The following is a 24,868-nucleotide window of genomic DNA, read 5'->3' on the forward strand; positions in this document are numbered from 1 at the left end:
GTAGGCCTAGTTGAAGCGCGATCGAGTACGTGGTAACTATATTAAGGCCTAAACAAAAAGATATTGTATTCCCGGGTTGTATTGTGCCAAAACATGGGTCGGTCGTTCGGCAATCTTTTTTTTCTTCTCTGCTCTATGGGCTGATATTTCTCAGTTTTGAATAAAACTACTTTGTCCCATTTGCAGGTAAATAAAATGAAAACGTTAAATTCCAACGGCATTTAAAATACTTATTTTAGAACTTCCCTCAAAACAAAAGGGTTTGAAAAGGCTTTTTGTGGGAAAATATCGACCAATGATAGTTGTCGAATCGACATAAGTGATTGCAATCACCCAAGTAATAGTCTAATTTTCAGACCCTTGTACCGGCCGAATGGTCGTATATTTTGTGCTGCACAAAGATTCAATCAGTTTAATTTTGGCTGTTACAAGTAGTAGGTTATTGATGTGGACAAATGGTCATGTATCTGTTACAGCTCATTTTATGTATGTAATTACCAAAGAAAAAAGATGTCAGTCAGTCACTCAAAAGTGTCTGACAGGGAAATCTAGAAGTAAACGGATTTCCTTGCATAATGAATACAAAGCCACTGCTAACGTTTAAATTTCACAGATAGGACATGCATGACACATTCATAATTCCTGCAAAGTTCTACAGAATTTGATGTTGGCTGCAAAAAGGACATAGTAAAAAAAAAAAAAAAATAAATAAAAGCCGACCGTAGATTTCTAAATTGTGGGGTCGCAAAGGGCAATACGACATCTTTATTTTAACGCCTAATAGAGCTCGGTAACAGCTTTGATTTTGTGATGATGCGGGTAAAACCTATCGAAATCTTTAGCGGATCCAAGAGGCACGAGTAACTTCCCCACCCCCGCAAGGTTCCCCTTTGCGAACCTTAAAACACCAACTAACGAAAAAGACTAAAGTTCCCCCAAACCTGTTCCCCACGGCAGATGATAGCCTCCTTTTGTATGTCTTCTTGGCACTTTTTTAAAGAAATGTGCTCCACCCTCGCCCCAAATCCTAGATCCGCTATTGACTGGAAATGGTTACACATGTTGCCCTTTTACATGATATTAATATAAATTCGTATCTGTATTATGGCTCAGTTTTCCCAGGGTTAGAAACGTATACATACTACTTCAAGGAACTTGTAAGATAATTTTGTTTAATGACTTTCATTTCAATTGGAGAAATCATACAAACAATACAAACCAAGTAGCAGGTTTAAATCGGTGCGAAAGCGAAGCACGTCCAAATATCAAGTATAGTTGAAGAACGATATGGCATCATAGGTCTATTTATATACATCGAAAACTGGTCGATAACAGCTAAACATTATAGTGGGCTTTATCTAAAGGCTGTTAATATTTTAAGAATTTTAAGAATATAATCTTCTGTCTTCTGCAAGATGTAATAAATAAGAGCATATATAATCATGTCGCGTGCATATGAACATTTGGTCTTCTTGTATTATTTTTCGTTCATTTAATATAACTATTAAGGATTAAACTTGATTGGTACAATATTCAAAATGCACATAAATATGCATTAGAAGAAAATGGTTTCGCAAGAAAAAAGGTTCTTGTCTCAAGTTACCATAAATATGCCGTTAAATCGAATGAGAACCATCATAATCATAATAAGGACTTTTAATCTAATTGTTACTTTTAAAGTATGGAAGAGACCGTCGTAATCGAGGAAAACAAGTATTGAAGTGCCTATTATGAGCGACGGACAAGCCTTCTCGTGGCCTCGCACAGATTGACTGAAATGTGAATATGAACGGGCCTATGTCTAAAATACATAGAAGTATAATATAAGGCGGGGGACGGGAAGGGGGCTGGGGCAGGGCACTAGCCCCCCCCCCCCCCCGAGAATGTTAAAATTTACAATAATCATTCGAGCACCCGTCGGGTAGGCGTGAGGTAGGTTTGATATATTAATCATTTTGATATCTCAGGTTAATATATTATGTACTCAAAGTGTTTATTTTTTTGTTTTTATACATACTACAACTTCAGGGGCACTTGGCAGAGACTCGCATTTATTTTGTCCTGTTTTGAATGAAAATATCTCAAGACTGTACCATTCTCCTTTCTTTCTAATTTTCAATTTCAACTCTGTCCTAATTCTCTATCCCTCTCCTCCAATCTTTCGTATATTCTCTGATCAACTTTTCTTTTTTCTCCTTCCTTCTCTTCCTCTTTTTAGTTCCGTCTCTCTCTCTCCTTTCTTTGTAACATTTGATGACACAGAAGTTTTTAAAGTTTTTAATATTTGTAATATATTTCGATTTTGATGTAATATTTGAGAGATTTATTGTTTCATTATACATGATTAATGGTTGTAGGTTTTAGTCATTCATATTTTGACCATATTTTATTGTGCTGTACATTGACTTTGTAAATTGAGCAATTACAGCTGTCCAGCTGCATGTTCTTTTATTGCAATAAACCGAATCAATTCAATTTAATTTAATTAAATTTGTCCTACAATTTCGCATGCTCACGAAAAGGAACTATCTTCTTTCCTTTTGTTTTGCTAGCTAGCTCGCACGGTATATTATTACGGCAGGAAATTTTATCCTCACCCCCCCCCCCCCCGGCTCCCCGACAAAATTTGTGCTCGAACGTTAATGTTAAAGACTGATTCAAGTCAAACTGAATGATTATCGTTTACATCAAGATCAAATAAAAATCTTATATCACTGCCTATCTGCTTATGGACATGATGGAATATTTTTTTTTATTCGATTTGATTTCTGCATGTTTAAAAACACAATAACTGAATAAGAAAGAACATGTATAACACGTAAGGTATAATACAAAATGCAAACAATGATAAATTCATGTCAAAATGCGATTTACATAATATGAATTTACGCAATTTACGCAATCAAGCTAGTCTCGATGAAGCCTGCAATAGGTTGGAAACATGTATAGGCGAGTTGAGTCGATGGATGTCAAGCAATATGCTGAAACTTAATGAAGACAAATCGGAAATCATCATTCTGTCATCCAGCAGACTCCGCCCTTCAGGTGATCTGAGCCTGCAGATTGGAAACGCCACTGTTGATCCATCAACAACTGTTAAAAATCTTGGTGTTTATTTTGACCAGACTTTGTCAATGTCGGAACATGTTCGTAGAGTGTGCCAGGTGGCCAATTTCCATATGAGAAACATATGTCATGTGAGAAAGTACCTTACAGGTGAAGCTTGTAGTCATGCAGTACGTTCTCTAGTTTTGAGCAGGCTTGATTACGGTAATTCCCTTCTGGCAAATGTGAATGCCGGGGATTTAAAAAGACTTCAAAAAATTCAAAATCGAGCGGCTCGTCTGGTGCTTGGTGCAAAGAAAAGAGAGCCAAGTGCTCCTCTGTTGAAGCAACTACACTGGCTTCCCATCAAACAGCGAATTGAATTCAAACTAGCACTTTTAGTGTACAAGTGCTTAATGCATTCTGCTCCACACTATCTGTCTATCATGCTTACTACTCCTCCAGTTTCCAGATATTATCTGCGTTCACGGAACGATCAGACACTATTACTGATCCCACGCACCAACACCAAGGCAGCCGAACGCTCATTCTCTTATGCTGGACCATCCACCTGGAACACTCTACCACAACACCTCCGCCTATGTAGTACAGAAGACACTTTCAAAAAGAAACTTAAAACCCAGCTCTTTCCATCTTGAATCCATAATGTACATTTTGAGTAGCTAAATTTTCTTTTTGTTCATAATATCTTAATTACTGTTCCTTGTTTAATTGTTATGATTTGTATGTCTCTTTTCTGTTGTATAGCGCTCTGATCAGTTTGTCTGTAGTAGCGCTCAATAAGAATCAATTATTATTATTATTATTATTATGAAAAACTTGATGTTTCTATTTCTATAGTGTCGTGGTCGAGTGGTTTAAGGCGCTTAACTGGAGATACGAAGGTCGAGGGTTCGAATCCCGACACGACACTATTATCCTTTGGCAAGATATTTACCTGCAACTAGCTACTCTTCACCCAGGTATGCTCCCCAGCGAGGGGAAATGTGCATACATTGTGTGCGGGTAAACCTGAATCCGATGACCGGGGTAATATATTATATCTGTAAAGCGCTTATATAGTCACATCGTTGTATCGATGTATTGGGCGCTATATAAAAGCGGAATATTATCATTATAGTATTATGAATTTAAAGTAGTATCCAAACTATCTGTGGGAAAGTGCAGGAGAGCGCCATCATAAGCGACGCTTGCCTAGGATGACGGTATATCAGGGATACTTCAAGGTTTGACTTTTTCCTCATAAATTGTCATGGAATCCCCGGGACCCCTCTGGGAATATTCGTCCCACGACCCGTCGAACACCGCCACGTCTTCCTTCCCGACCACGAAGGCCCCTAGGGCCAGGATGCAGGCGGTGACCCCGACGAAGCAGGTCGAGGTCAAAGGTCGTGATAGGTCAATGCCATTTGACTGGAAGAGGGCCCTGAGGTCATCGGCTGACTTGAACTTGGTGGAGTCTTCGAGGAGGACGTTGGGGAAGGGGATGTTCAGTGCCATCTTCATGATGCCTAATTTTAAACCTGGGTAAATAAAGTAAAATGAAACCTTGATTAACACGGTCGTAAACATTTTCGAGAAATCAGCTCAAGAACTATTTCATTAGCCTACTACCTACAGAAATCATTGTCAGGTTATGCAATACGTCACTCTAACGTTCGCACGATTCAAATGAAGATGCACGTGGCTATCAAAATTGTCTTCGGATGGGAATTTTTCTTCTTGAAATTATTAATTAGACATAAATACATTGATTCTTATTGAAACCTGCATTAAAGAACCCTAGATAGCCGTATGTAGATCGGCATATAACGACTACCATCTACAAGTTTTGCTCCTGTTAATTTTCCACAATTATGTAATGACAAAAATGTTGAGCTAATGAGATAAAGATATATTACAGAAAGGAAGGCTGCTGCTATATTATAATATGATAAGGGAAGAGGGTCACGGATGGAAGGGAGAATGGGACTAAGAAAGAGAGGGGGGGGGCATAATGACATTACCTGGATAAGCGGAAGGCATTGATCCATCATACCAGTCCACGGGACGACTGTCCATCAACTGGAAACTGGGTTCCTTCACGTTCTGCAAGACGTCATCGTAGTTCTTAAAGATCTCAGCTCGCGTCTTCGTCACCTTAAAAGTCGCCGGCTTAGGTGACGGCGTCGCTTCATCGGTCACCGCTCGGTTCTCGGCTATCCACTGCTGGAGCCCGCCGTCGAGCACCGACACGACACCGTGATCGAAATAGCGGAACATCCACCAGATCCGAGGCGCCGACATGATCTTGTAGAACAGTTCGTTCTCGTAAATGACCACGTGTGTGTCCTTGTCGATCCCGAGGGTCTTCCCGACGAACTCGGCGAAGAACTCCGGGGTAGGCATGGTGTAGTAGTAGGTGGTGTCCTTGTCGCGGAGCTGGTCGAGGTCGATGTGGAGACTGCCTGGAATGTGTTGCTTGTCGTGGGCGTCCCGGCCTGCGCTCGCAGGACCGGGTCGGTACGTCGCATCAAGGACTCGAAGCGGTCTTCCATCCGGGGTCTTCTGCGTCCTCAGAGCTTCAGCCAACCACTCCGTGCTCACCAAGGCTGGGACTTTCCCCTCCGATGACGTCATGGTGTTCCGCTATACGCTATTGTACATTAAGATGAATTAAGTCAAGGGATGTTGAATATTTTGAATTTGAAATCATATAAACAACAATATCATGAGAAGTATCAATTACTTGAATTGTACTTATTACGACAATTCGTCATCATATTCTTCGAGTAATGATAATGATATGATAATAATATTAATATTACTTAATTCTTTACATTGTCATTTTTATTACCCCGGTTATTGGATTCAATTGATAATCTGCATTATGATAACTCACACGCTCGGCTCCCCGGGGAGTGTTGTTTGTTTGATTGACTTTATTTCTGCATTCAAATAACAAATACAAGGTTATACATGTTTACATAAGTATTACATACATAGCAAATGTTGTCCAATAATATTATACAATAACCATAATACAAAGCATACAAACAAGTATAACGGATATATTGTTCATTGAACTAAAGAGATAAATTTGAGAACACAGGAGACCGCCATCGTGATCGCGGTTAGGCTGGAAACGGATGCCTCATGAAAGAAAGAAAAAAAAATTCCGACAAGTAGAGAACGTGTTCAAGCTCTCAAGCAGATATTTTACATGATGATCGCAAATTTTCTCTGATTATTATGGGGTCAGCTTGTCTGAAATATACACTGGGACAGTTCCATGCATTGTCTTACATGTTAATAAAATAATGTACGTTGTATTCATTTCTTCGTTTGACAGGAATTCAGTGCTGTGCAAGAAGACAGTGTAGGGATTGTGGTCGAGTGGATGCGTCGCCGTACTGTCGATCACAAGGTCCGCGGTTCGAGTGCCGCCGCCGCACTAATGTCCTTTGGCAAGACATTGATCTACATTTGACACACTCCACCCAGGTGAAGTAAATGGGTACCTGGTAGGAATTTATTCCTTGAAATTGAAATGCTAGAGCGCCGTATGGCAGCCGTGCTAAATCCAGGGTAATAATCGGGAGCGCCAGTAGGGTCAAATCTGACTGACATGAGCGCTATATATATATATATATATATATACAAGAACCCACTATTATTATTATTATTATTATTATTATGATGATGCGGAACTTTCTTATCTCCTGTCAAGTGTCTAAACCACTGGAGTACAACTCTTAGAATGATGGTAGGGCATAATGGGTTAAGCATTATACCGTAATATCGGGTCGAGCTAGGGGTGATTCTACTACACGATCGCAACTATACATACTCACAAAAATATAACTTGGGCAATTTCAATTAGCCTTGGTGTCAACCTATTAAAATGTGCAAACATGATACGACGTATTACGTAATCCGAACATGATTTCTATGGGATATATACAATAGGGCATGAAATTGCCCTTGATGTGATTTTTTCAAAAACTAGTAAGACTGTTATGAATCATAATAGTCTTTTTGAAAACTACATGGGGTATGGACTATGTTGCGTGTTAACTAGTAATCCCACATAATTCCCCTTTTTAATTAAACTACTAAAAAGCAGTATCCCTCCAGACAAGAAAACACTTAATTAATGATCACATCCAGACAAATTGATTATGGTTAAAAACTGGTTCTATATTCTATAATTTCACATAAGATACAATGATTACAGAATTATCAGAAACCTCTTCTGTCTATCTCAACAGTGACAGACAAGTATCACTAGGCCCTTGGTAGTTACTATTAATAATCAAACATAGATAACTTCCAACAGCACATTAATGTAAAGGAGACTCAACTTAGTCACTATGGTATTAATGATTACCGCTGAATACAAGTCTCGAAATATCAGGAGTCTAGCTGTTCAGTACAACTTAAAACAGTACTAAAACAAGTCAGTTAAATATCATTCACACTGCATGAATAATAACAGTCAAGAAAATACTACTCAAATCTAAGCTAGACAGCGTTTAGATTTACTTACATAGGCACGAAATATTGTGGTTCAAGAAACCGCTAAACAAATCTCTACTTGTGTATGTGTACGGAATGCACAACACGAGAATACAACAATATATCGGTGGATCTAGACTATAGCAGATCTAGATCAGTAGACCAGGCATAGGCCTAGAACTAGTGCAATTATAAACATGTAAAATATGTGTTAGTAAGCGTACGCACTCAACAACAGGCACTCAGTCAGTCAAAATAAGGCCTCACAATGATAAACAATGCAAAGCATAAATCACAATATAATTAACGTTACGTGAGTCATTGGAGTGGAATTCAAAGTAGATCTAGATCTTCTTCAAGTTCTAGGTAGATGTAGAAACTAGCTAGTCGAAAACAGTGGTCGACGAGCTGGTTGTCGATCGCGTAGGATATGCAGACGATGATCGACGCTAGGTGAATACCACGATGATGAAGACGATGTTGAAGACAACGATGATGACAACAATGATGAAGACGACGCTGGTGAAGACAGCGATGATGAAGTCGACGATGAAGACGACGCTGGTGAAGACAGCGATGATGAAGACAACGGTGATGAAGACAACGATGATGAATCAGTTAACAGATGAATACAATGATGATGCAGTCAATGTCAATAGATCAACTTCAGTGACTTGCGATGCAGGTCGAAGAATCAAATGTCGAGACAATATATATGAAGTCGATGATAAAAGGTTGTCAAACAATAATGCAGGTGAGAAAAACGTTAGATCATATTAAATGTTCTATTCTCACTGCTGGTGAATTAAAGTGTCGTCAATGTTGAACATCGAGAGAGTCAAAATATATCTTGCAAAACGTACAAGATGTAAATAGGTGAGCACGTCCACCGGGAATGGTCCGGGGACGTAGCAGTTCAATCCTCGTTGGATACAATTTTCTAGGTACAATAATCGACACAATAGCAGCATGTGTGTATACCAATATTAAAACAGCTCACTGATTCCCGCACAGGAAAATCAGAAGAGCGCCAATCAACTACAGCGCGATTGGTTCAAAACAAGCGCACATGTATGTTAATAAGGCACGTGATCTAAATACTTATGAATAAATACGCGTACATCTATGTTAATTGGTCATGTGATCAACATACTAATGAATAAACATCGTTATATAATAAATCGAGTTAAAACCAGTTCTGAGGACATGGCGTAATACCAAATCCTCGAACTCTCAATGACTTCTAAAGCGGCCATTTTGGATTAAAAACACAATATGTATACCAGTGAATTATAAATGAATGCACTGTAACATTTGTCGCTACATTAACCCCCCTACTAGACCCGAGCTTGCGTAAGCTCCGAGGGGCGAAAATACACAATTAAAAATATAAAGGAAACATATGTACAAAATACATTAATATACATGAAAATAACCACTATTTATGCGACACGTTCAATGTAGTGAACCTGAACGTACCTTTCCGGCCAGTGGACGTGGCGGCCTGAACGTGTGACACGCGCAGCAGGTTGCGATTTCACCAGAGCAGGAGCAGGCGTAGGAGCAGGTGCAGGAGCAGGCGCAGAGGTTGCGCGAAGTGCTGTGCGCAGAGGGGAGGAGACGGTAGGCTCTCCCTCTAGAGGCACGTCAGCCGCGGTAGTCCTAGCCGAAACGCTTTCCAAAAATGCGGGTTTCAGTCGATCAATGCTTACAGAAACATGCTTGCCCTTTTGCTCAATAACGAAAAACTTCGGGTTTCGTTTGAGAACCTTGAACGGACCCAAATACGGAGGCTGTAATGGCTTACGGACACCATCGATACGCAAGAAAATATGCGTACAAGTATCGAGAGACCTATGTACAAAACTGGTCTGTGGCGACCTACGTGTCGCTGTAGGCGCTAAAACAGACATATGGTCCTTCAAGCGTTGGACGTAGTCCGCGGGGTCAACAGTATCGTGTCGCGTAGGCACTATCAGCTGGCCTGGAAGACGCAACGCCGTCCCGTAGACGAGTTCGGCAGCGGAAGCTCCTATGTCTTCCTTAATAGCTGCGCGGATACCCAACATGACCAGAGGAAGGTATTCTTGCCAACGGTTTGGCTCGGGTTGAGATTTGAGAGAAGCCTTAAGTTGCCGATGGAACCGTTCCACCATACCGTTGGCCTGCGGGTGGTAGGCCGTGGTGGCTATGGTCCGACAACCGAGCAAATTAGCTAAAGCAGTGAAAAGCGCAGTTTGAAACTGACGACCTCGATCATGCGTAATCGTGGCTGGTGCTCCAAAGCGAGCTACCCAGTTCTCCACTAGAGCTATGGCTACTGTCTCGGCAGTGGCATCTGCTATCGGGATCGCTTCGGGCCAACGGGTGAACCTGTCGATACAAGTCAGCAGATAAATGTGCCCTTTCGAGGGCGGTAGTGGCCCAACAAGATCAATATGAACGTGTGCAAAACGGGCATCGGGGTTGGCAAAAGTGCCAAGCGGTGAGTGCGTATGACGTTGGATCTTTGCGCGCTGACATGGGATGCAAGTACGCGCCCATGTACAAATGTCCTTGTTCATACCCCGCCACACAAAACGGGCCGCTATAAGCTTTTGCGAAGCTTTAATGCCCGGATGCGCGAGATTGTGCAGATTGTCAAACAACGATCGACGGTGCGCTACCGATACATACGGCCGCGGATGCCCTGTGGACATGTCGCACCAAATGTGCGCGTCCCCTTCCGGAAGGAGGACCTTCTCAAATTTGAGCGAGGTTGACGTGTCTGAGCGCAGAGCAGCGAGCTCAACGTCATCGACTTGGTCGGTCGCGACTACACGCAGGTTAATCGAGTTCGGTAATTGCACTGAGTCAATCTCGGTGCGAGAAAGTGCATCAGCTACCTGATTATCAACGCCTCGAATATGGCGTATGTCGGAGGTAAACTGTGACACGTAATCGAGTTGCCGCGCTTCCCTAGGGGAATGTCGATCGGGCGATGTCTTGAGTGCGAAGGTAAGAGGCTTGTGGTCTGTAAAAACAAAAAAATCACGCCCCTCTAAGAAGTATCGGAAATGGCGTATTCCGAGGTAAATGGCTAGCAGCTCTCGACCAAAGGTACTATACCTAGTCTCGGGAGGCTTGAGGCGGCGAGAAAAGAACGCAAGCGGTCGCCACTCCCCTTCATGGAGTTGCTGTAACACACCACCTACGGCTAGATCGGAAGCGTCTACCGCGAGGCTTGTAGGTAGCTCAACAGACGGGTATGTAAGCATCGTGACGTTCGCGAGGTCCTCTTTGACAGCCGCGAAAGCAGAGTCGCACACAGGGGACCAATCTAACGCCTTTCGAGAGCGCTTAGGTTGCTTGCGCAGCAAATCAGTCAAGGCGGCCAGCGAGGATGCGCACTTAGGCATAAATCGGCGGTAAAAATTAACCATACCTAAGAACCGGCGCAGCTGGCGTAGCGAGGTAGGGCGCGGAAATTTGCGAATTACCGCGACCTTGTCATCCATCGGGGAGACGCCCTGGGCAGTCACATGGTGCCCTAGAAAGTCTAGTGCTTCGACTCCAAACTGGCATTTGTCAGGATGCACTACTACTCCATAATCACGGAGGCTTGTGAACAGCTGGCGCAAATGAGTCTCGTGCTGTTCGGGATTCTCGCTGGCAACAAGAATATCATCAAGATACACGAATACAAATGGCAGGTCACGGACGACCCTATCAATAAACCTTTGAAAGGTTTGCGCCGCGTTGCGTAGTCCGAATGGCATGCGTCGGAAATGGAATAACCCAAAAGGGGTTGTCAGCGCGGTCTTCTTCACATCATCAGGGTGTACGGGGATCTGATGATATGCGCGCACTAAGTCAACTTTGGAAAATACGCACTTGTCTCGCAACTGTGCGGCAAAGTCGTGAAGGTGCGGAATGGGATAGCGATCCGGGACGGTCACGCGATTAAGAGCGCGGTAATCGCCACATGGTCGCCAACCGCCTGACTTCTTTGGCACCATGTGGAGCGGCGACGCCCATGAACTGTCTGAGGGCTCGACAATGCCCAAATCGAGTAACCGGCCAAACTCGTCTTTAGCGATCTTGTGTTTGTCCGGCGCTAAGCGTCGAGGTCGTGCCGAAACTGGTGGGCCGGTTGTGAGTATTCTATGTGTGACGTCATGTTTCAACGGACAGTTCTTAAACATGGGCCGAGTTACTTCCGTGAACTCGGCAAGTAAGCGTTTGTAGACAGAATCGGAGTCTACTTGCACTATTGTGAGATTCAGCGACGGTAAGTCGGAGGCGATGCCATGTACGGACAGACTAGTGGTGGCATCCCAAAGTCGGTTGGTGCGCAAATCCACTAGTAAGCCGTAATGCCTCAAAAAATCTGCGCCGAGGATAGGCTGCGAAACATCGGCCAATATGAATGACCACTTAAACGAACGCCGCAGCCCAATACACACTGTGAGCTCACGCTGCCCATATGTGTGTTGTAATATGGAATGTTGAGGTAATTATGCCATAATGTATTATAGTGTATTGGTGCATTAGTGTATAAGGAATTGTAGGTGGAGCAGTCTACAATGTAAGCTACCCCCCCCCCCCTTCCTCATCAGACAATAGCCTTACTTTCCCGCCTTTTTGGGGGTACCTGTATTGCCCAATGTACTGATACCCTATAGGCATGATTGGGGATCCTATTGTAAGTTTTAGTGGATGAGTGATTTTCTTTTGTTCGGGGTCTGTGCACCCAGAGCTGCTATAGCAGGGACAGAGAGACATTGTAGATTGGAGAGAGAGGAGAGAAGCACTAATTTGTGCCTGCTAATGGAGATTGTTATTTACTTCTGGCAGATCACAATTCATGGCTGCATGTGGTGAAATCTCCTTATTTTGATGAACTACACTTTCTACAATAAGGTGGAAGCTTTGTTTATGATCAGGGGTCGGACGACAGCATATAGCGTTAGTGTTGCTTCGTCGTTATAGTATTGGCCGGTGAGTGGAGTTTGGCTCTATTGTGTATAGATATATATATGACCTAATATACATGCAATTGTAAACCGATTATTGCACGAAATGATGTAAAATGTACAATATTCTTCTGTCCTATATATGTTCTAATTAATTATGGCAACTATACTGCTACAGACAATTAAAACAGTTAAGCTACCTTTCATGATATTGCACATAATAAGAATTATTATTGAAAATTGAATAATGTATTAATTGATGACTCGTGTTGAGTTGGAAACTATTGCAATGTTTACACTTTAATTTGTTCTGTTTAATGGAAGAAAGCAAATGAAACCATGAATTGTTTGTTATTACATTTTGCTCCAGAGGCTATATGCTAATTATATTTCGTTCAAATTTTGTTCTTGTACAGGGGCTGTGTTTTCTTTGGTGAATAAATGCAAGACTAAAGTTTACGTTGGACTCCCTAGCTGTTGTCATTTCTGAATCTCAACAATGGTGTCAGAAGTGGGATGACTGACGGCGAGGGACAACTGGACTGAGATCATCTGCACGGATACTGACCAACCTCCAACTTCTTGCGGCCGTGACGTCGTCGGCTGGCGATATTTGGTGTCAGCAACGTCCGGAGGCAAAAGTGAACATTGGACAGACAGTGAACATTCAACAGCCTCGGTCAGATACATTGTGACCATTAATGAATTTGAAGAACATGTTCATGTAATGATACACATGATTGATGATTTGTTCGTTTAAGTTTGCTTGTTGTGAAATATTATTGTTCCTGTTGAATTTCATAATTAACACATTTAAGTGCAGGAAAATGGCCCCTACATCTACGACAACAACTGTGACAACAACAACAACAACTACCACGTCGACAGCATCATCCACACGACCTACTATGACACCAAGGGAGCAACCTTCAGACATGGACATGCTGTCACAGTTCTTTCGTCGTTCCATTGGGCTACAGAGCATTCTCCAGAGCAACTTGCCCAAGTTTAGGGGAATACCACAACACGCAAACGACATTGCACTATCGGAATGGCTTGAGGAGTTCTATGAGATCACTGCTCAACACAACATGGAAATGGGCAGTAAGGCCAGACTTCTTGTAGATCACCTTGCAGGACCGGCAAGGGAGGAAATTATGTGCCTTAGTGAATCCCGAAGACGTGATTTTGATGAAGTTGTAGCATGTCTTAAACTATGTTTTGGCTACGAGGAAAATACACAGTCGTTGAGCAGCAAGTTCCATAACCGCGTACAGAGAGAAGGGGAATCGCTTTGTGACTTCAGCCGGGCCTTGATACGCCTATACATAAAGCTGGAGAAGGCAGCAATCACTCAAGCCCAAGGTGAAGCTTTGGCACAATTAAAAGACAAAGCTTTGAGTGACCAATTTGTAAATGGCGCACGTGAGGCTTGGGTCAGGAGGGAGTTGAGACGCATCCAATTAACTCATGGGCCCAGTGGGTTCAATAGGATGAGAGCAGAGGCACTCCAGCTTTTCCAGGAGTCTCCAACAGCTCAGCGTACCAGAATCAGAGAAGCGGACGTCGAGGTCGGACGGGTGGTCACATCAGATTCTGCACATCTTCTGCAACAGATGGTAGACCAACAGACAACTATTATGACTGAACTAGAACAGCTGAGAGGGGAGGTTACACGATTGAAAAATGCCAAACCTCAGAGAAGGAGGGTGAGTAGTGGATGTTTTCATTGTGGTCAGAAGGGACACTTTATAAGGGAGTGTCCCAACATGACACATATGCCTACCAACATATTCCCCGCTGCTGCTTCTAATTACAACTTCTCGGATGGACCCAGAAGCCAGAGGAATTACGACTTTCCTGCTTGGAGTCAGGAGTCGGGTACCAGGAACCAGGATAACTTCAATTTGCCTGCAACGCGTTATCAGGCTCCATCCCAGCCACATGCCATCCAGAGGAATTATGATTTTCCTGCTTGGAGTCAGGAGTCGGGTACCAGGAACCAGGATAACTTCAATTTGCCTGCAACACGTTATCAGGCTCCATCCCCGCCACATGCCACCCAACGTCACCTTCCTCACCAGGATGTCACCCCGCAGGCGGAAAACTAGCTTCCTCTGCTGTTGAGGGCAAAACAGCAGGGGACAATGAACAACAGGACAAGACAGAAGAGCCCATGGGACAAAGCTCCCATAAGCTACAAGCCGACACGCCTATAACAGACAAGAGGGAGATTGACACAGAAACGAGATTTGCACATTCCAGACAGACCACTTTGGAAGAAGCTGCGCTGACAATAGATGAAATAATGTGTGACAGCGAAACAGAATTGGTTTCAGAAAGTCCGACCGCAATAGCAGAAGTTGCCGGCGTGAAAATTGGTTGCGTCTTAGACACTGGAGCAGAGGCTTCGATAATACCCTCAGACGTATTTCACTCGCAGCTTCAGGAAGCAGCAGGAGATGTCAGCCCATTGAAAAAACTGGTAAAAATTGTTGGGGTGGGTCCAACAAAGGTTCCTGTAGAAGGCTTTATCCGCACTCGAGTTTTGCTGAACGGCAAAGAAGCTTCCGTCGGGTTCCTTATCGTGAACCGAGAGTCTTGTGGAGCTAGACAAAAAGACTTCCCAATTTTATTGGGATGTAATGCACTACGAGCTTTTTTTCCACCAGAGGAAACTCAAGAAGAATTCCAGTTAGTAAAGGACTGCTTGAAATTTAAAGGAGTGGACAATGCACAAATACGAGAGGTTGTCACGGGTGCCTTGGAGGTAGTGTTGCCAGCCAGGACCATACAACATGTAGAATGTGCGATGAAGTCCTCTCAAGGTGGTGAAGCTGCCAATGAGTCAAGTGTCTGGTTCATCCAGGATCTGACTAAGCTGGAGAGTTCTCAAGTTCATGTGATTGAAGGTTGTGCTACCGGGAATAGAGAGTTACGTTTACTCCTTATTAATGCTGGAAAAAATGAGTTCATCCTACCACCTCACTCAATTGTGGCATCTGCTGTGCAAGTAGAAGAACGAAGTGAAGTTCATCTTCAAAACAGAGAGGACCAACTTGAGGTGGATGTTTGTAATGTAATGATTGCCACAACAGAATCGGTTCAAGATGACGACAATGTTGGCCAGTTCGAACACAGAGGAGAAACCCAACCAACAAATGATATCACTACACAGGAAACGTTTACCTTCACTGATGGAACAGAAGTATTGCTTCCTCATGGCCTCAGCTTATGTGGGATGGACTATCATGAGGCATCTAGGATTGCTAAACTTCTAGCAGATCATGAAGCAGCTTTTTCCAGAGATGAGTTTGATTTGGGACAGTGTGATCTTATCCCTCATGAGATAAAGGTGACCTCTGACAAGACAATACGCCTGCCATATCGAAGAATTAACCCCAACGAGACATCAGAAGTTCGTGAACTTCTGCAAGACATGCTTGAACGAAAGATCATCAGGGGGTCTGCTAGCCCATATGCAAGCCCAGTCGTTTTAGTTAGAAAACGATCAGGAGCCCTACGCCTATGTATCGACTACCGACAATTGAACAAGATTACAGTGAAAGACTCTTTCCCGTTACCCAGAATTGATGAATCCCTGGAAGTCATGGATGGGGCTAGATACTTCTCTTCTCTGGATCTGTCTCATGGGTACTTTCAAATCACCATGCATCCTGACTCTGTGCCCTTGACCGCTTTTCGTGTTCCATGGGGACTCTTCGAATTTGAGAGAATGCCGCAAGGTCTTTGCAACAGTCCAAGCACCTTCCAGAGGGTGATGGAGGTGATCTTCAGTGATATGAACTTCACAAAACTAATTCTGTACCTCGATGATGTGTTGGTATTTTCTAGAACTTTTGAGGAACATTTGGAAAGACTTGGAGAAGTTTTTGCCCGGTTGACGAAGCATGGTCTAAAGTTGAAAGGAGAGAAATGTCACTTGTTCAGGGGAGAAGTTGCCCACTTAGGACACATCGTCAGCGAGAAGGGCGTGATGGTCGATCCAAGCAAAGTGGAGAGAATCAAGAGTTGGCCAACACCCCAGAATGGATCAGAGTTGAGGTCTTTCCTTGGCCTTGCGTCGTACTATCGGAGGTTTGTCCCTGACTTCACAAGACTGACAGCTCCTCTTCATGCACTAATCGGACAGAAGTCGCAAAAGAAGAGAAAGAGGAAGCCTGAGAAGATTATGCTGGATCCAAAGTTTGTGTGGACAGACAAAGCAGAAGAATCCTTTCAAAAACTGAAAGAAAGACTGTCCTCAACTCCAGTGCTAACCTATCCGAAGTTTGGAAAAGAGTTTGTTCTCGAGGTCGATGCTTCTCTCAAAGGACTAGGTGCCTGTCTATCACAGGCAGATGAAAAAGGTCACCTTCACCCGATCTCATTCGCAAGCCGCAGTCTACGTGGAGCTGAAAATAACTACCCGGACTTCTCCAGCTTCAAGATTGAACTGTTAGCACTGAAATGGGCGGTGGTAGAGAAGTTCAAAGGATATCTGATAGGTTCAAAGTGTACCGTCTACACAGACAACAACCCGTTGGCCCATCTTCAAACCGCCCAACTGGGGGCAACTGAACAACGATGGGTAGCCCAGCTAGCACCCTTTCAGCTAGACATCAGATTTCGCCCTGGCAAGCTCAATAAATGTGCTGATGCTCTCAGCCGCTGTCCTGGCAATGATGAACAAGAGGTGAGAGAGATGATCGGTGCTCTGACAGTAACTACTGTCTTACCAGTGGAAGTTACAGTAAACAGTGATCAGGGGCCAGAAGAAGCACCTCGGGCAGCTCCTGAAGTATACCCATCATATTCCACAGAGAAACTTGAGATTCTGCAGCAGCAAGATGATGCACTGTCAGCTTGCAGACAATACATAAGAGATGGATGGAAGCCAGAGGATGAAATGAAAAGCGAGAACAGAGAGACAAAGTCCTGGATGAAAGAACGCATGTACCTCAAAGACTGTGGAGGGGTATTGTACAGACGACCACCAGATTCCAAACATCCACAGAGAAGACAGTTGTTAGTTCCCAAAGGCCTCCAAGAGAAGATGCTACAGATGGCTCATGACCAATGGGGCCATCAAGGGATAAACAGAACCATAGCAATCCTGCGAGAAAGATGTTTCTGGCCAGGAATGTGTAATGATGTGAGAGCACACATCAAGAAGTGCTTTGCCTGCATTGCAGCTAAGACGCCAACACCGACAATACGAACTCCAAGACGACACTTGCTGGCATTCAAGCCCCTAGAACTGATCGCAATCGATTTTCTGAAATTGGATAAGGGTCAAGGTGGATACGAGGATGTCTTGGTAATCACTGATGCATTCACCAAGTTTGCACGAGCAATCCCCTGCAAGAACCAGACTGCAGCAGTTGTTGCACGTGCCTTAATCGATGGTTGGATAGTCCACTACGGTGCTCCACTACGTATCCACTCCGATCAAGGACGAAATTTCGAGAGCTCTCTTGTCCGAGAATTATGCAAACTGTACGGAATTGAGAAGACACACACCACACCGTACTATCCACAAGGCAATGGACAAACGGAAAGGTTCAACCGAACGTTATGCAGCATGATTCGTTCCCTTGAGCCAGATCGTCGGAGAAAGTGGCCTGGGCTGATCCACCAGCTGGTTTTCCTATACAACTGCACCCCTCATGGAACAACAGGGCTATCGCCATACCGTCTCCTGTATGGGAGAGAGCCGCACACACCAATCGACCAGCTAATTGGGAATAGCGAAGCAGACTGGAATGAGGACTTTCTTACAGAGCATTCGAAGTCGCTACAACATGCTCATACGGTTGCTAAGCAAAACATGGAAGCGATCTTGAGAAGTGAAAAGATCAGACATGATGCTCTACCAATGAGTTCCACACTAAGCATTGGCACCCGGGTACTGATCAAGAAGTGCGCGTTTGAGGGTCGACACAAGCTTGACGACAAAGTGTTGAGAGATCCCTTCATAATCACGGCGGTAAATGACACGGGTGACGTTTACAAAATTCGACCAATGTTAGGAGGACCAACCAAAGTAGTGAACAGAAGGTTGCTGATTCCAGACCCACGTGAAGAGATGCCAGTTCATATTGTTCAGGAAAGCAGAAGTGACCATACCACGTCACAACACCCCTCGACTCGTCCTATAGAAGAGAACACCCCCTCTTTCACTTTCTTGTGGGATCGACCGATGAATATTCCAGGGGATCAGAACAACCTGCGAGTAGACATTCGTGACGATGAATATATTCCAGATGAGGGAAATGACCACGACGGAGCAAATGTTGAGAATGAAGAAAATGGTACGGATGACGTTCTCAATCTGAGCGGAGATATAGTACCTGATGAGATAGACAACTCTCAACTTGAGAACCCCAGTCCCGAGGTACCGCGTAGGAGGTCTAATCGAGTAACTAAAGGCCAGCATAGAAATCCACTGCGGCTTCCAATATCGGCGTTACAAGAGTAAAAAAAAAAAAAAGAAGAGAGTTTTGAATTTGAAGACAAGAATTAAATATTTACTTGTCAGATTAAGATGTGATGTGTTATTAATGCTATGCATAATGTTTTAAAGAACATTGTTTTGTATTTTCATATACTACTGAAAAACATTTTGGTCAAACATTATGACATTAATTGCGGGGAAGTGTATTATAGAAAGATTTTCATTGCTTATATTTTCATGTATCGCTAAAATCTCGGTCAAACAGTATGACATTAATTGCGGGGAAAGGTGACGATTTGGAATTTCGCTCGTAATAATGTATCATTTTTATCAAACATTATGACATTAATTGCGGGGAATATGTTGTAATATGGAATGTTGAGGTAATTATGCCATAATGTATTATAGTGTATTGGTGCATTAGTGTATAAGGAATTGTAGGTGGAGCAGTCTACAATGTAAGCTACCCCCCCCCCTTCCTCATCAGACAATAGCCTTACTTTCCCGCCTTTTTGGGGGTACCTGTATTGCCCAATGTACTGATACCCTATAGGCATGATTGGGGATCCTATTGTAAGTTTTAGTGGATGAGTGATTTTCTTTTGTTCGGGGTCTGTGCACCCAGAGCTGCTATAGCAGGGACAGAGAGACATTGTAGATTGGAGAGAGAGGAGAGAAGCACTAATTTGTGCCTGCTAATGGAGATTGTTATTTACTTCTGGCAGATCACAATTCATGGCTGCATGTGGTGAAATCTCCTTATTTTGATGAACTACACTTTCTACAATAAGGTGGAAGCTTTGTTTATGATCAGGGGTCGGACGACAGCATATAGCGTTAGTGTTGCTTCGTCGTTATAGTATTGGCCGGTGAGTGGAGTTTGGCTCTATTGTGTATAGATATATATATGACCTAATATACATGCAATTGTAAACCGATTATTGCACGAAATGATGTAAAATGTACAATATTCTTCTGTCCTATATATGTTCTAATTAATTATGGCAACTATACTGCTACAGACAATTAAAACAGTTAAGCTACCTTTCATGATATTGCACATAATAAGAATTATTATTGAAAATTGAATAATGTATTAATTGATGACTCGTGTTGAGTTGGAAACTATTGCAATGTTTACACTTTAATTTGTTCTGTTTAATGGAAGAAAGCAAATGAAACCATGAATTGTTTGTTATTACATTTTGCTCCAGAGGCTATATGCTAATTATATTTCGTTCAAATTTTGTTCTTGTACAGGGGCTGTGTTTTCTTTGGTGAATAAATGCAAGACTAAAGTTTACGTTGGACTCCCTAGCTGTTGTCATTTCTGAATCTCAACAATTTTCTGAATCTCAACATGTGCATATGCGCGTCTTGTTTGCAGCCTGCAAAACGAGTGGCATAAGGTGCCTCTTATCAGCGGTGTTGGCAGGAATTACGCTTACCGCGGCACCCGTATCGACCAAAAATCGTGTCCCAGAATCTCTATCTGTGACATAGAACAAGCGACCGTCACGAAGAGGGCCAGTGAGGGGTGTCGCGCCCACCTCCTGGCCTAGTTGTTTTCCGCCGGCTTGCTATATGTGCATGGCGGGCGGCACTGGTGAGCCTTGTCACCCCACTTCTCATGATACCAGCAAACTTCAGAAGTGCTCGCTGATTTATAGCCGGATGAGTCGCGCTTCCTGTTGCTGCTCATGCTGCTCATGCTGCTGCTTCGGCTCCGCATGCAACCGATAGTGGCGGTCAATTCCTTGACCAATTTCGTGAGCGCAGCAACTTGGTGCTGAAGAGTATTGGGTTCAGTCATGACGCCGCGCCACGCCCACTGTTCACACAACTAAATTCAATGTATCAGTAAGAAATGTGATTATCTAATGGTAAAAAAAAATATTAATAAGCAAAGGTAATCTAACTAAATGTTTCTTATCTCAGGGGGATCACGTCGGGGTCACCAATTTTGAAAACTACATGGGGTATGGACTATGTTGCGTGTTAACTAGTAATCCCACATAATTCCCCTTTTTAATTAAACTACTAAAAAGCAGTATCCCTCCAGACAAGAAAACACTTAATAAATGATCACATCCAGACAAATTGATTATGGTTAAAAACTGGTTCTATATTCTATAATTTCACATAAGATACAATGATTACAGAATTATCAGAAACCTCTTCTGTCTATCTCAACAGTGACAGACAAGTATCACTAGGCCCTTGGTAGTTACTATTAATAATCAAACATAGATAACTTCCAACAGCACATTAATGTAAAGGAGACTCAACTTAGTCACTATGGTATTAATGATTACCGCTGAATACAAGTCTCGAAATATCAGGAGTCTAGCTGTTCAGTACAACTTAAAACAGTACTAAAACAAGTCAGTTAAATATCATTCACACTGCATGAATAATAACAGTCAAGAAAATACTACTCAAATCTAAGCTAGACAGCGTTTAGATTTACTTACATAGGCACGAAATATTGTGGTTCAAGAAACCGCTAAACAAATCTCTACTTGTGTATGTGTACGGAATGCACAACACGAGAATACAACAATATATCGGTGGATCTAGACTATAGCAGATCTAGATCAGTAGACCAGGCATAGGCCTAGAACTAGTGCAATTATAAACATGTAAAATATGTGTTAGTAAGCGTACGCACTCAACAACAGGCACTCAGTCAGTCAAAATAAGGCCTCACAATGATAAACAATGCAAAGCATAAATCACAATATAATTAACGTTACGTGAGTCATTGGAGTGGAATTCAAAGTAGATCTAGATCTTCTTCAAGTTCTAGGTAGATGTAGAAACTAGCTAGTCGAAAACAGTGGTCGACGAGCTGGTTGTCGATCGCGTAGGATATGCAGACGATGATCGACGCTAGGTGAATACCACGATGATGAAGACGATGTTGAAGACAACGATGATGACAACAATGATGAAGACGACGCTGGTGAAGACAGCGATGATGAAGTCGACGATGAAGACGACGCTGGTGAAGACAGCGATGATGAAGACAACGGTGATGAAGACAACGATGATGAATCAGTTAACAGATGAATACAATGATGATGCAGTCAATGTCAATAGATCAACTTCAGTGACTTGCGATGCAGGTCGAAGAATCAAATGTCGAGACAATATATATGAAGTCGATGATAAAAGGTTGTCAAACAATAATGCAGGTGAGAAAAACGTTAGATCATATTAAATGTTCTATTCTCACTGCTGGTGAATTAAAGTGTCGTCAATGTTGAACATCGAGAGAGTCAAAATATATCTTGCAAAACGTACAAGATGTAAATAGGTGAGCACGTCCACCGGGAATGGTCCGGGGACGTAGCAGTTCAATCCTCGTTGGATACAATTTTCTAGGTACAATAATCGACACAATAGCAGCATGTGTGTATACCAATATTAAAACAGCTCACTGATTCCCGCACAGGAAAATCAGAAGAGCGCCAATCAACTACAGCGCGATTGGTTCAAAACAAGCGCACATGTATGTTAATAAGGCACGTGATCTAAATACTTATGAATAAATACGCGAACATCTATGTTAATTGGTCATGTGATCAACATACTAATGAATAAACATCGTTATATAATAAATCGAGTTAAAACCAGTTCTGAGGACATGGCGTAATACCAAATCCTCGAACTCTCAATGACTTCTAAAGCGGCCATTTTGGATTAAAAACACAATATGTATACCAGTGAATTATAAATGAATGCACTGTAACATTTGTCGCTACAGTCTTATAATAATGATCGTACGTGTTCTGTGTTCTTCCAACAGTAGCATACAGGGGACGCGGGGGCACATGTCACGTGTACCCCAGTCCAGTCGTGAAAAAAAAAGTAAAAGTGAAAAAGGAGAGAAGGGGAAAGGAAGAGGGAAAAGATACCTGGACTACCTCTCACCCCCTTCCCCTAATCACTCATTAGCCTTGTAAATTGCATTTCATTTTCGGCTTATAGACGTACACGTGCCAATCGTTCCAATGGCCCTTAAAATGGATGGAATGAATCTATGTCCCAGCTGTCTTCCAATAATAGTTTCCGGCGACCCCCTTCTTCCTCTCAGATGCTGTACATAAATATCGCGAATCTCGATCCTTAGATGTCACCACGATCGAGAGGTAGGGAATATACCCATTCAAAATTTCTGTCAGAAATGTTATTATTGCTGGCAAATTGTCATACTTTATCTTGTCTCAAGTCACAAATTACAGTTCCTTGCCTGTTTGATGGATCTTTATTATATTGCTTGACTGGTTGGAAATATTTACTGTCGGTATATAGCGCACGAAGCTTGTGATGGGGGCGGCATCGTGCATGGGCACGGGCCCCAAATCGAAAGATGCATTAAACAAAAAAAGGGAAAAGAGCGAGGGGTAGAATGAAAAGCTATATAGGGCAATGACAAATAAGTTGTTTCATGACCCATCTATAGCCTTCACCTCACTCGACGACCTGGTTCTCTAGCATATTTCGTTCACATAATTCGTCCCTATTTTCACGAAGTGACGGTAGTGAATGAAAATCGCATTCACTTTGCATTACGATTTTCCTCATGACTACCGTCACTTCGTGAAAATAGGGACGAATTATTATATCCGTCTCCCTAACGACGCTCTAGCTAGCTAGCACCCCTTTATTTTATTGCTGCACAATTAAATGCACGTTTTAAAAATATGATGTACTCACCACTGTGCAAGTGTAGACGATATACCAAACCAGCTATCAATCCCTCGTATTTTAAGAGATACACAATAATAATAATGGGTGCTTCTAAAGCGCACCAGGTCCGTCGGGCATGACGCTCATACAAATGCAAATACGAATACAAAAGAATGTACAAATTACCTATACAAGGTGGTTTTCAACGACATGCGTGCACCTATAGGTATATGAATGATTCTGTAGTATTGTGTTTCTGGATCGAGATTCGATGATTGGCATATAGTTATTGTTAAATGAAGGTGGTACTTTGGACTCGAGTGACCATCATGAAAATATCCCTGGGAAAATAATGGCCTGGACTATTATACCAGGGCATGTTTACTCTATCCAGGGAGGTGTTACCCTGCTATATCGTAATACATTACACTTTATGAATCAAGGTTAAGAAAAAAGGAAATGGAGCGCGGGGACTAAAAAAGAAAGAGAGTGAGAGAGAGAGAGAGAGAGAGAGAGAGAAGGGGGAGGGGTCAAAGGCGAGAAATCAGAAAGACTTTTCAAGAGGAAAGTGAAAGGGAAAGCCAGACATATATATACGAGAGAGAACCTGGAGAAAGATAGGAGGAAAGAGAGAGAGAGAGAGAGAGAGAGAGAGAGAGGGAGGAGAGAGAGAAAGAGAGAGAGAGAGAGAGAGAGGGGTAGAGAGAGAGAGAGAGAGAGAGATAGGGGGTGGTAGGAAGAGAGGGAATGTGAAAGCAGAAAGAATGACATACTTCTACCATTAATAACCATTATATCATCATGTACCATCATTCAATATTTATTAAGTAGACAATAAGAAGAAATAGACATTATATTAATTAAGATATTACTAGAAAGGGAAGGGAGGTCAAGAGCAAGAAGGATTGAAGAGATAAAGCAGTGAGAGAAAAGAGTGAAAGTGAGAGGCAGACAGAGTGTGTCTGAGAGGGAGAGACAGGTAGAGAGAGAGAGAGAGAGAGAGATGATGATGTTCAATTTTTTACTGCAATCACAATGAAACATCTACTTACCATAAGTAACAATATCAAGCACAGTATTTTCTCATTTTAACCCTCAAAGGGGATTTTAATTCAGCTCCGCTGATATATATAAATTCAATCCAATACACCACAACATAAAATGATACTAGTTCAAACTACGAGTAACAATATAATGT

General features: G+C 42.6%; 2 protein-coding genes across 2 annotated transcripts; one reads left to right on the forward strand and one right to left on the reverse strand.

Annotated features, from left to right (window-relative positions):
- Nucleotides 1-4,157: 4,157 nt before the first annotated feature.
- On the reverse strand, nt 4,158-23,903 carry LOC762715 (thiosulfate sulfurtransferase-like). Its single transcript, XM_030986314.1, has 3 exons — nt 23,698-23,903; nt 5,073-5,701; nt 4,158-4,589 (listed from the first exon to the last, which is right to left on the reverse strand). The coding sequence occupies exons 2-3, from the start codon at nt 5,683-5,685 to the stop codon at nt 4,288-4,290; spliced, it is 915 nt and encodes a 304-aa protein (XP_030842174.1). The 5' UTR covers nt 5,686-5,701; nt 23,698-23,903; the 3' UTR covers nt 4,158-4,287.
- LOC105440823 lies at nt 12,037-15,627 on the forward strand. Its single transcript, XM_030986307.1, has 2 exons — nt 12,037-12,543; nt 12,935-15,627. Exon 2 carries the CDS (start codon nt 13,262-13,264, stop codon nt 14,627-14,629), a length of 1,368 nt encoding a protein of 455 aa, XP_030842167.1. The 5' UTR covers nt 12,037-12,543; nt 12,935-13,261; the 3' UTR covers nt 14,630-15,627.
- Nucleotides 23,904-24,868: the final 965 nt, after the last annotated feature.

The sequence above is a fragment of the Strongylocentrotus purpuratus genome, unplaced genomic scaffold (genome assembly GCF_000002235.5).
Source record: "Strongylocentrotus purpuratus isolate Spur 01 unplaced genomic scaffold, Spur_5.0 spur5_contig_837, whole genome shotgun sequence".
In the NCBI taxonomy this organism is placed as follows: domain Eukaryota; kingdom Metazoa; phylum Echinodermata; class Echinoidea; order Camarodonta; family Strongylocentrotidae; genus Strongylocentrotus; species Strongylocentrotus purpuratus.

Excerpts from the sequence above, each read along its gene's own strand:
- LOC762715 (XM_030986314.1), bottom strand. The coding sequence starts at position 5,685 with ATGACGTCATCGGAGGGGAAAGTCCCAGCCTTGGTGAGCACGGAGTGG. Across the intron at positions 4,590-5,072 it reads AATGCCTTCCGCTTATCCAG|GTTTAAAATTAGGCATCATG; the intron begins GTAATGTCATTA and ends TTATTTACCCAG.
- LOC105440823 (XM_030986307.1), top strand. The coding sequence starts at position 13,262 with ATGATTTGTTCGTTTAAGTTTGCTTGTTGTGAAATATTATTGTTCCTG.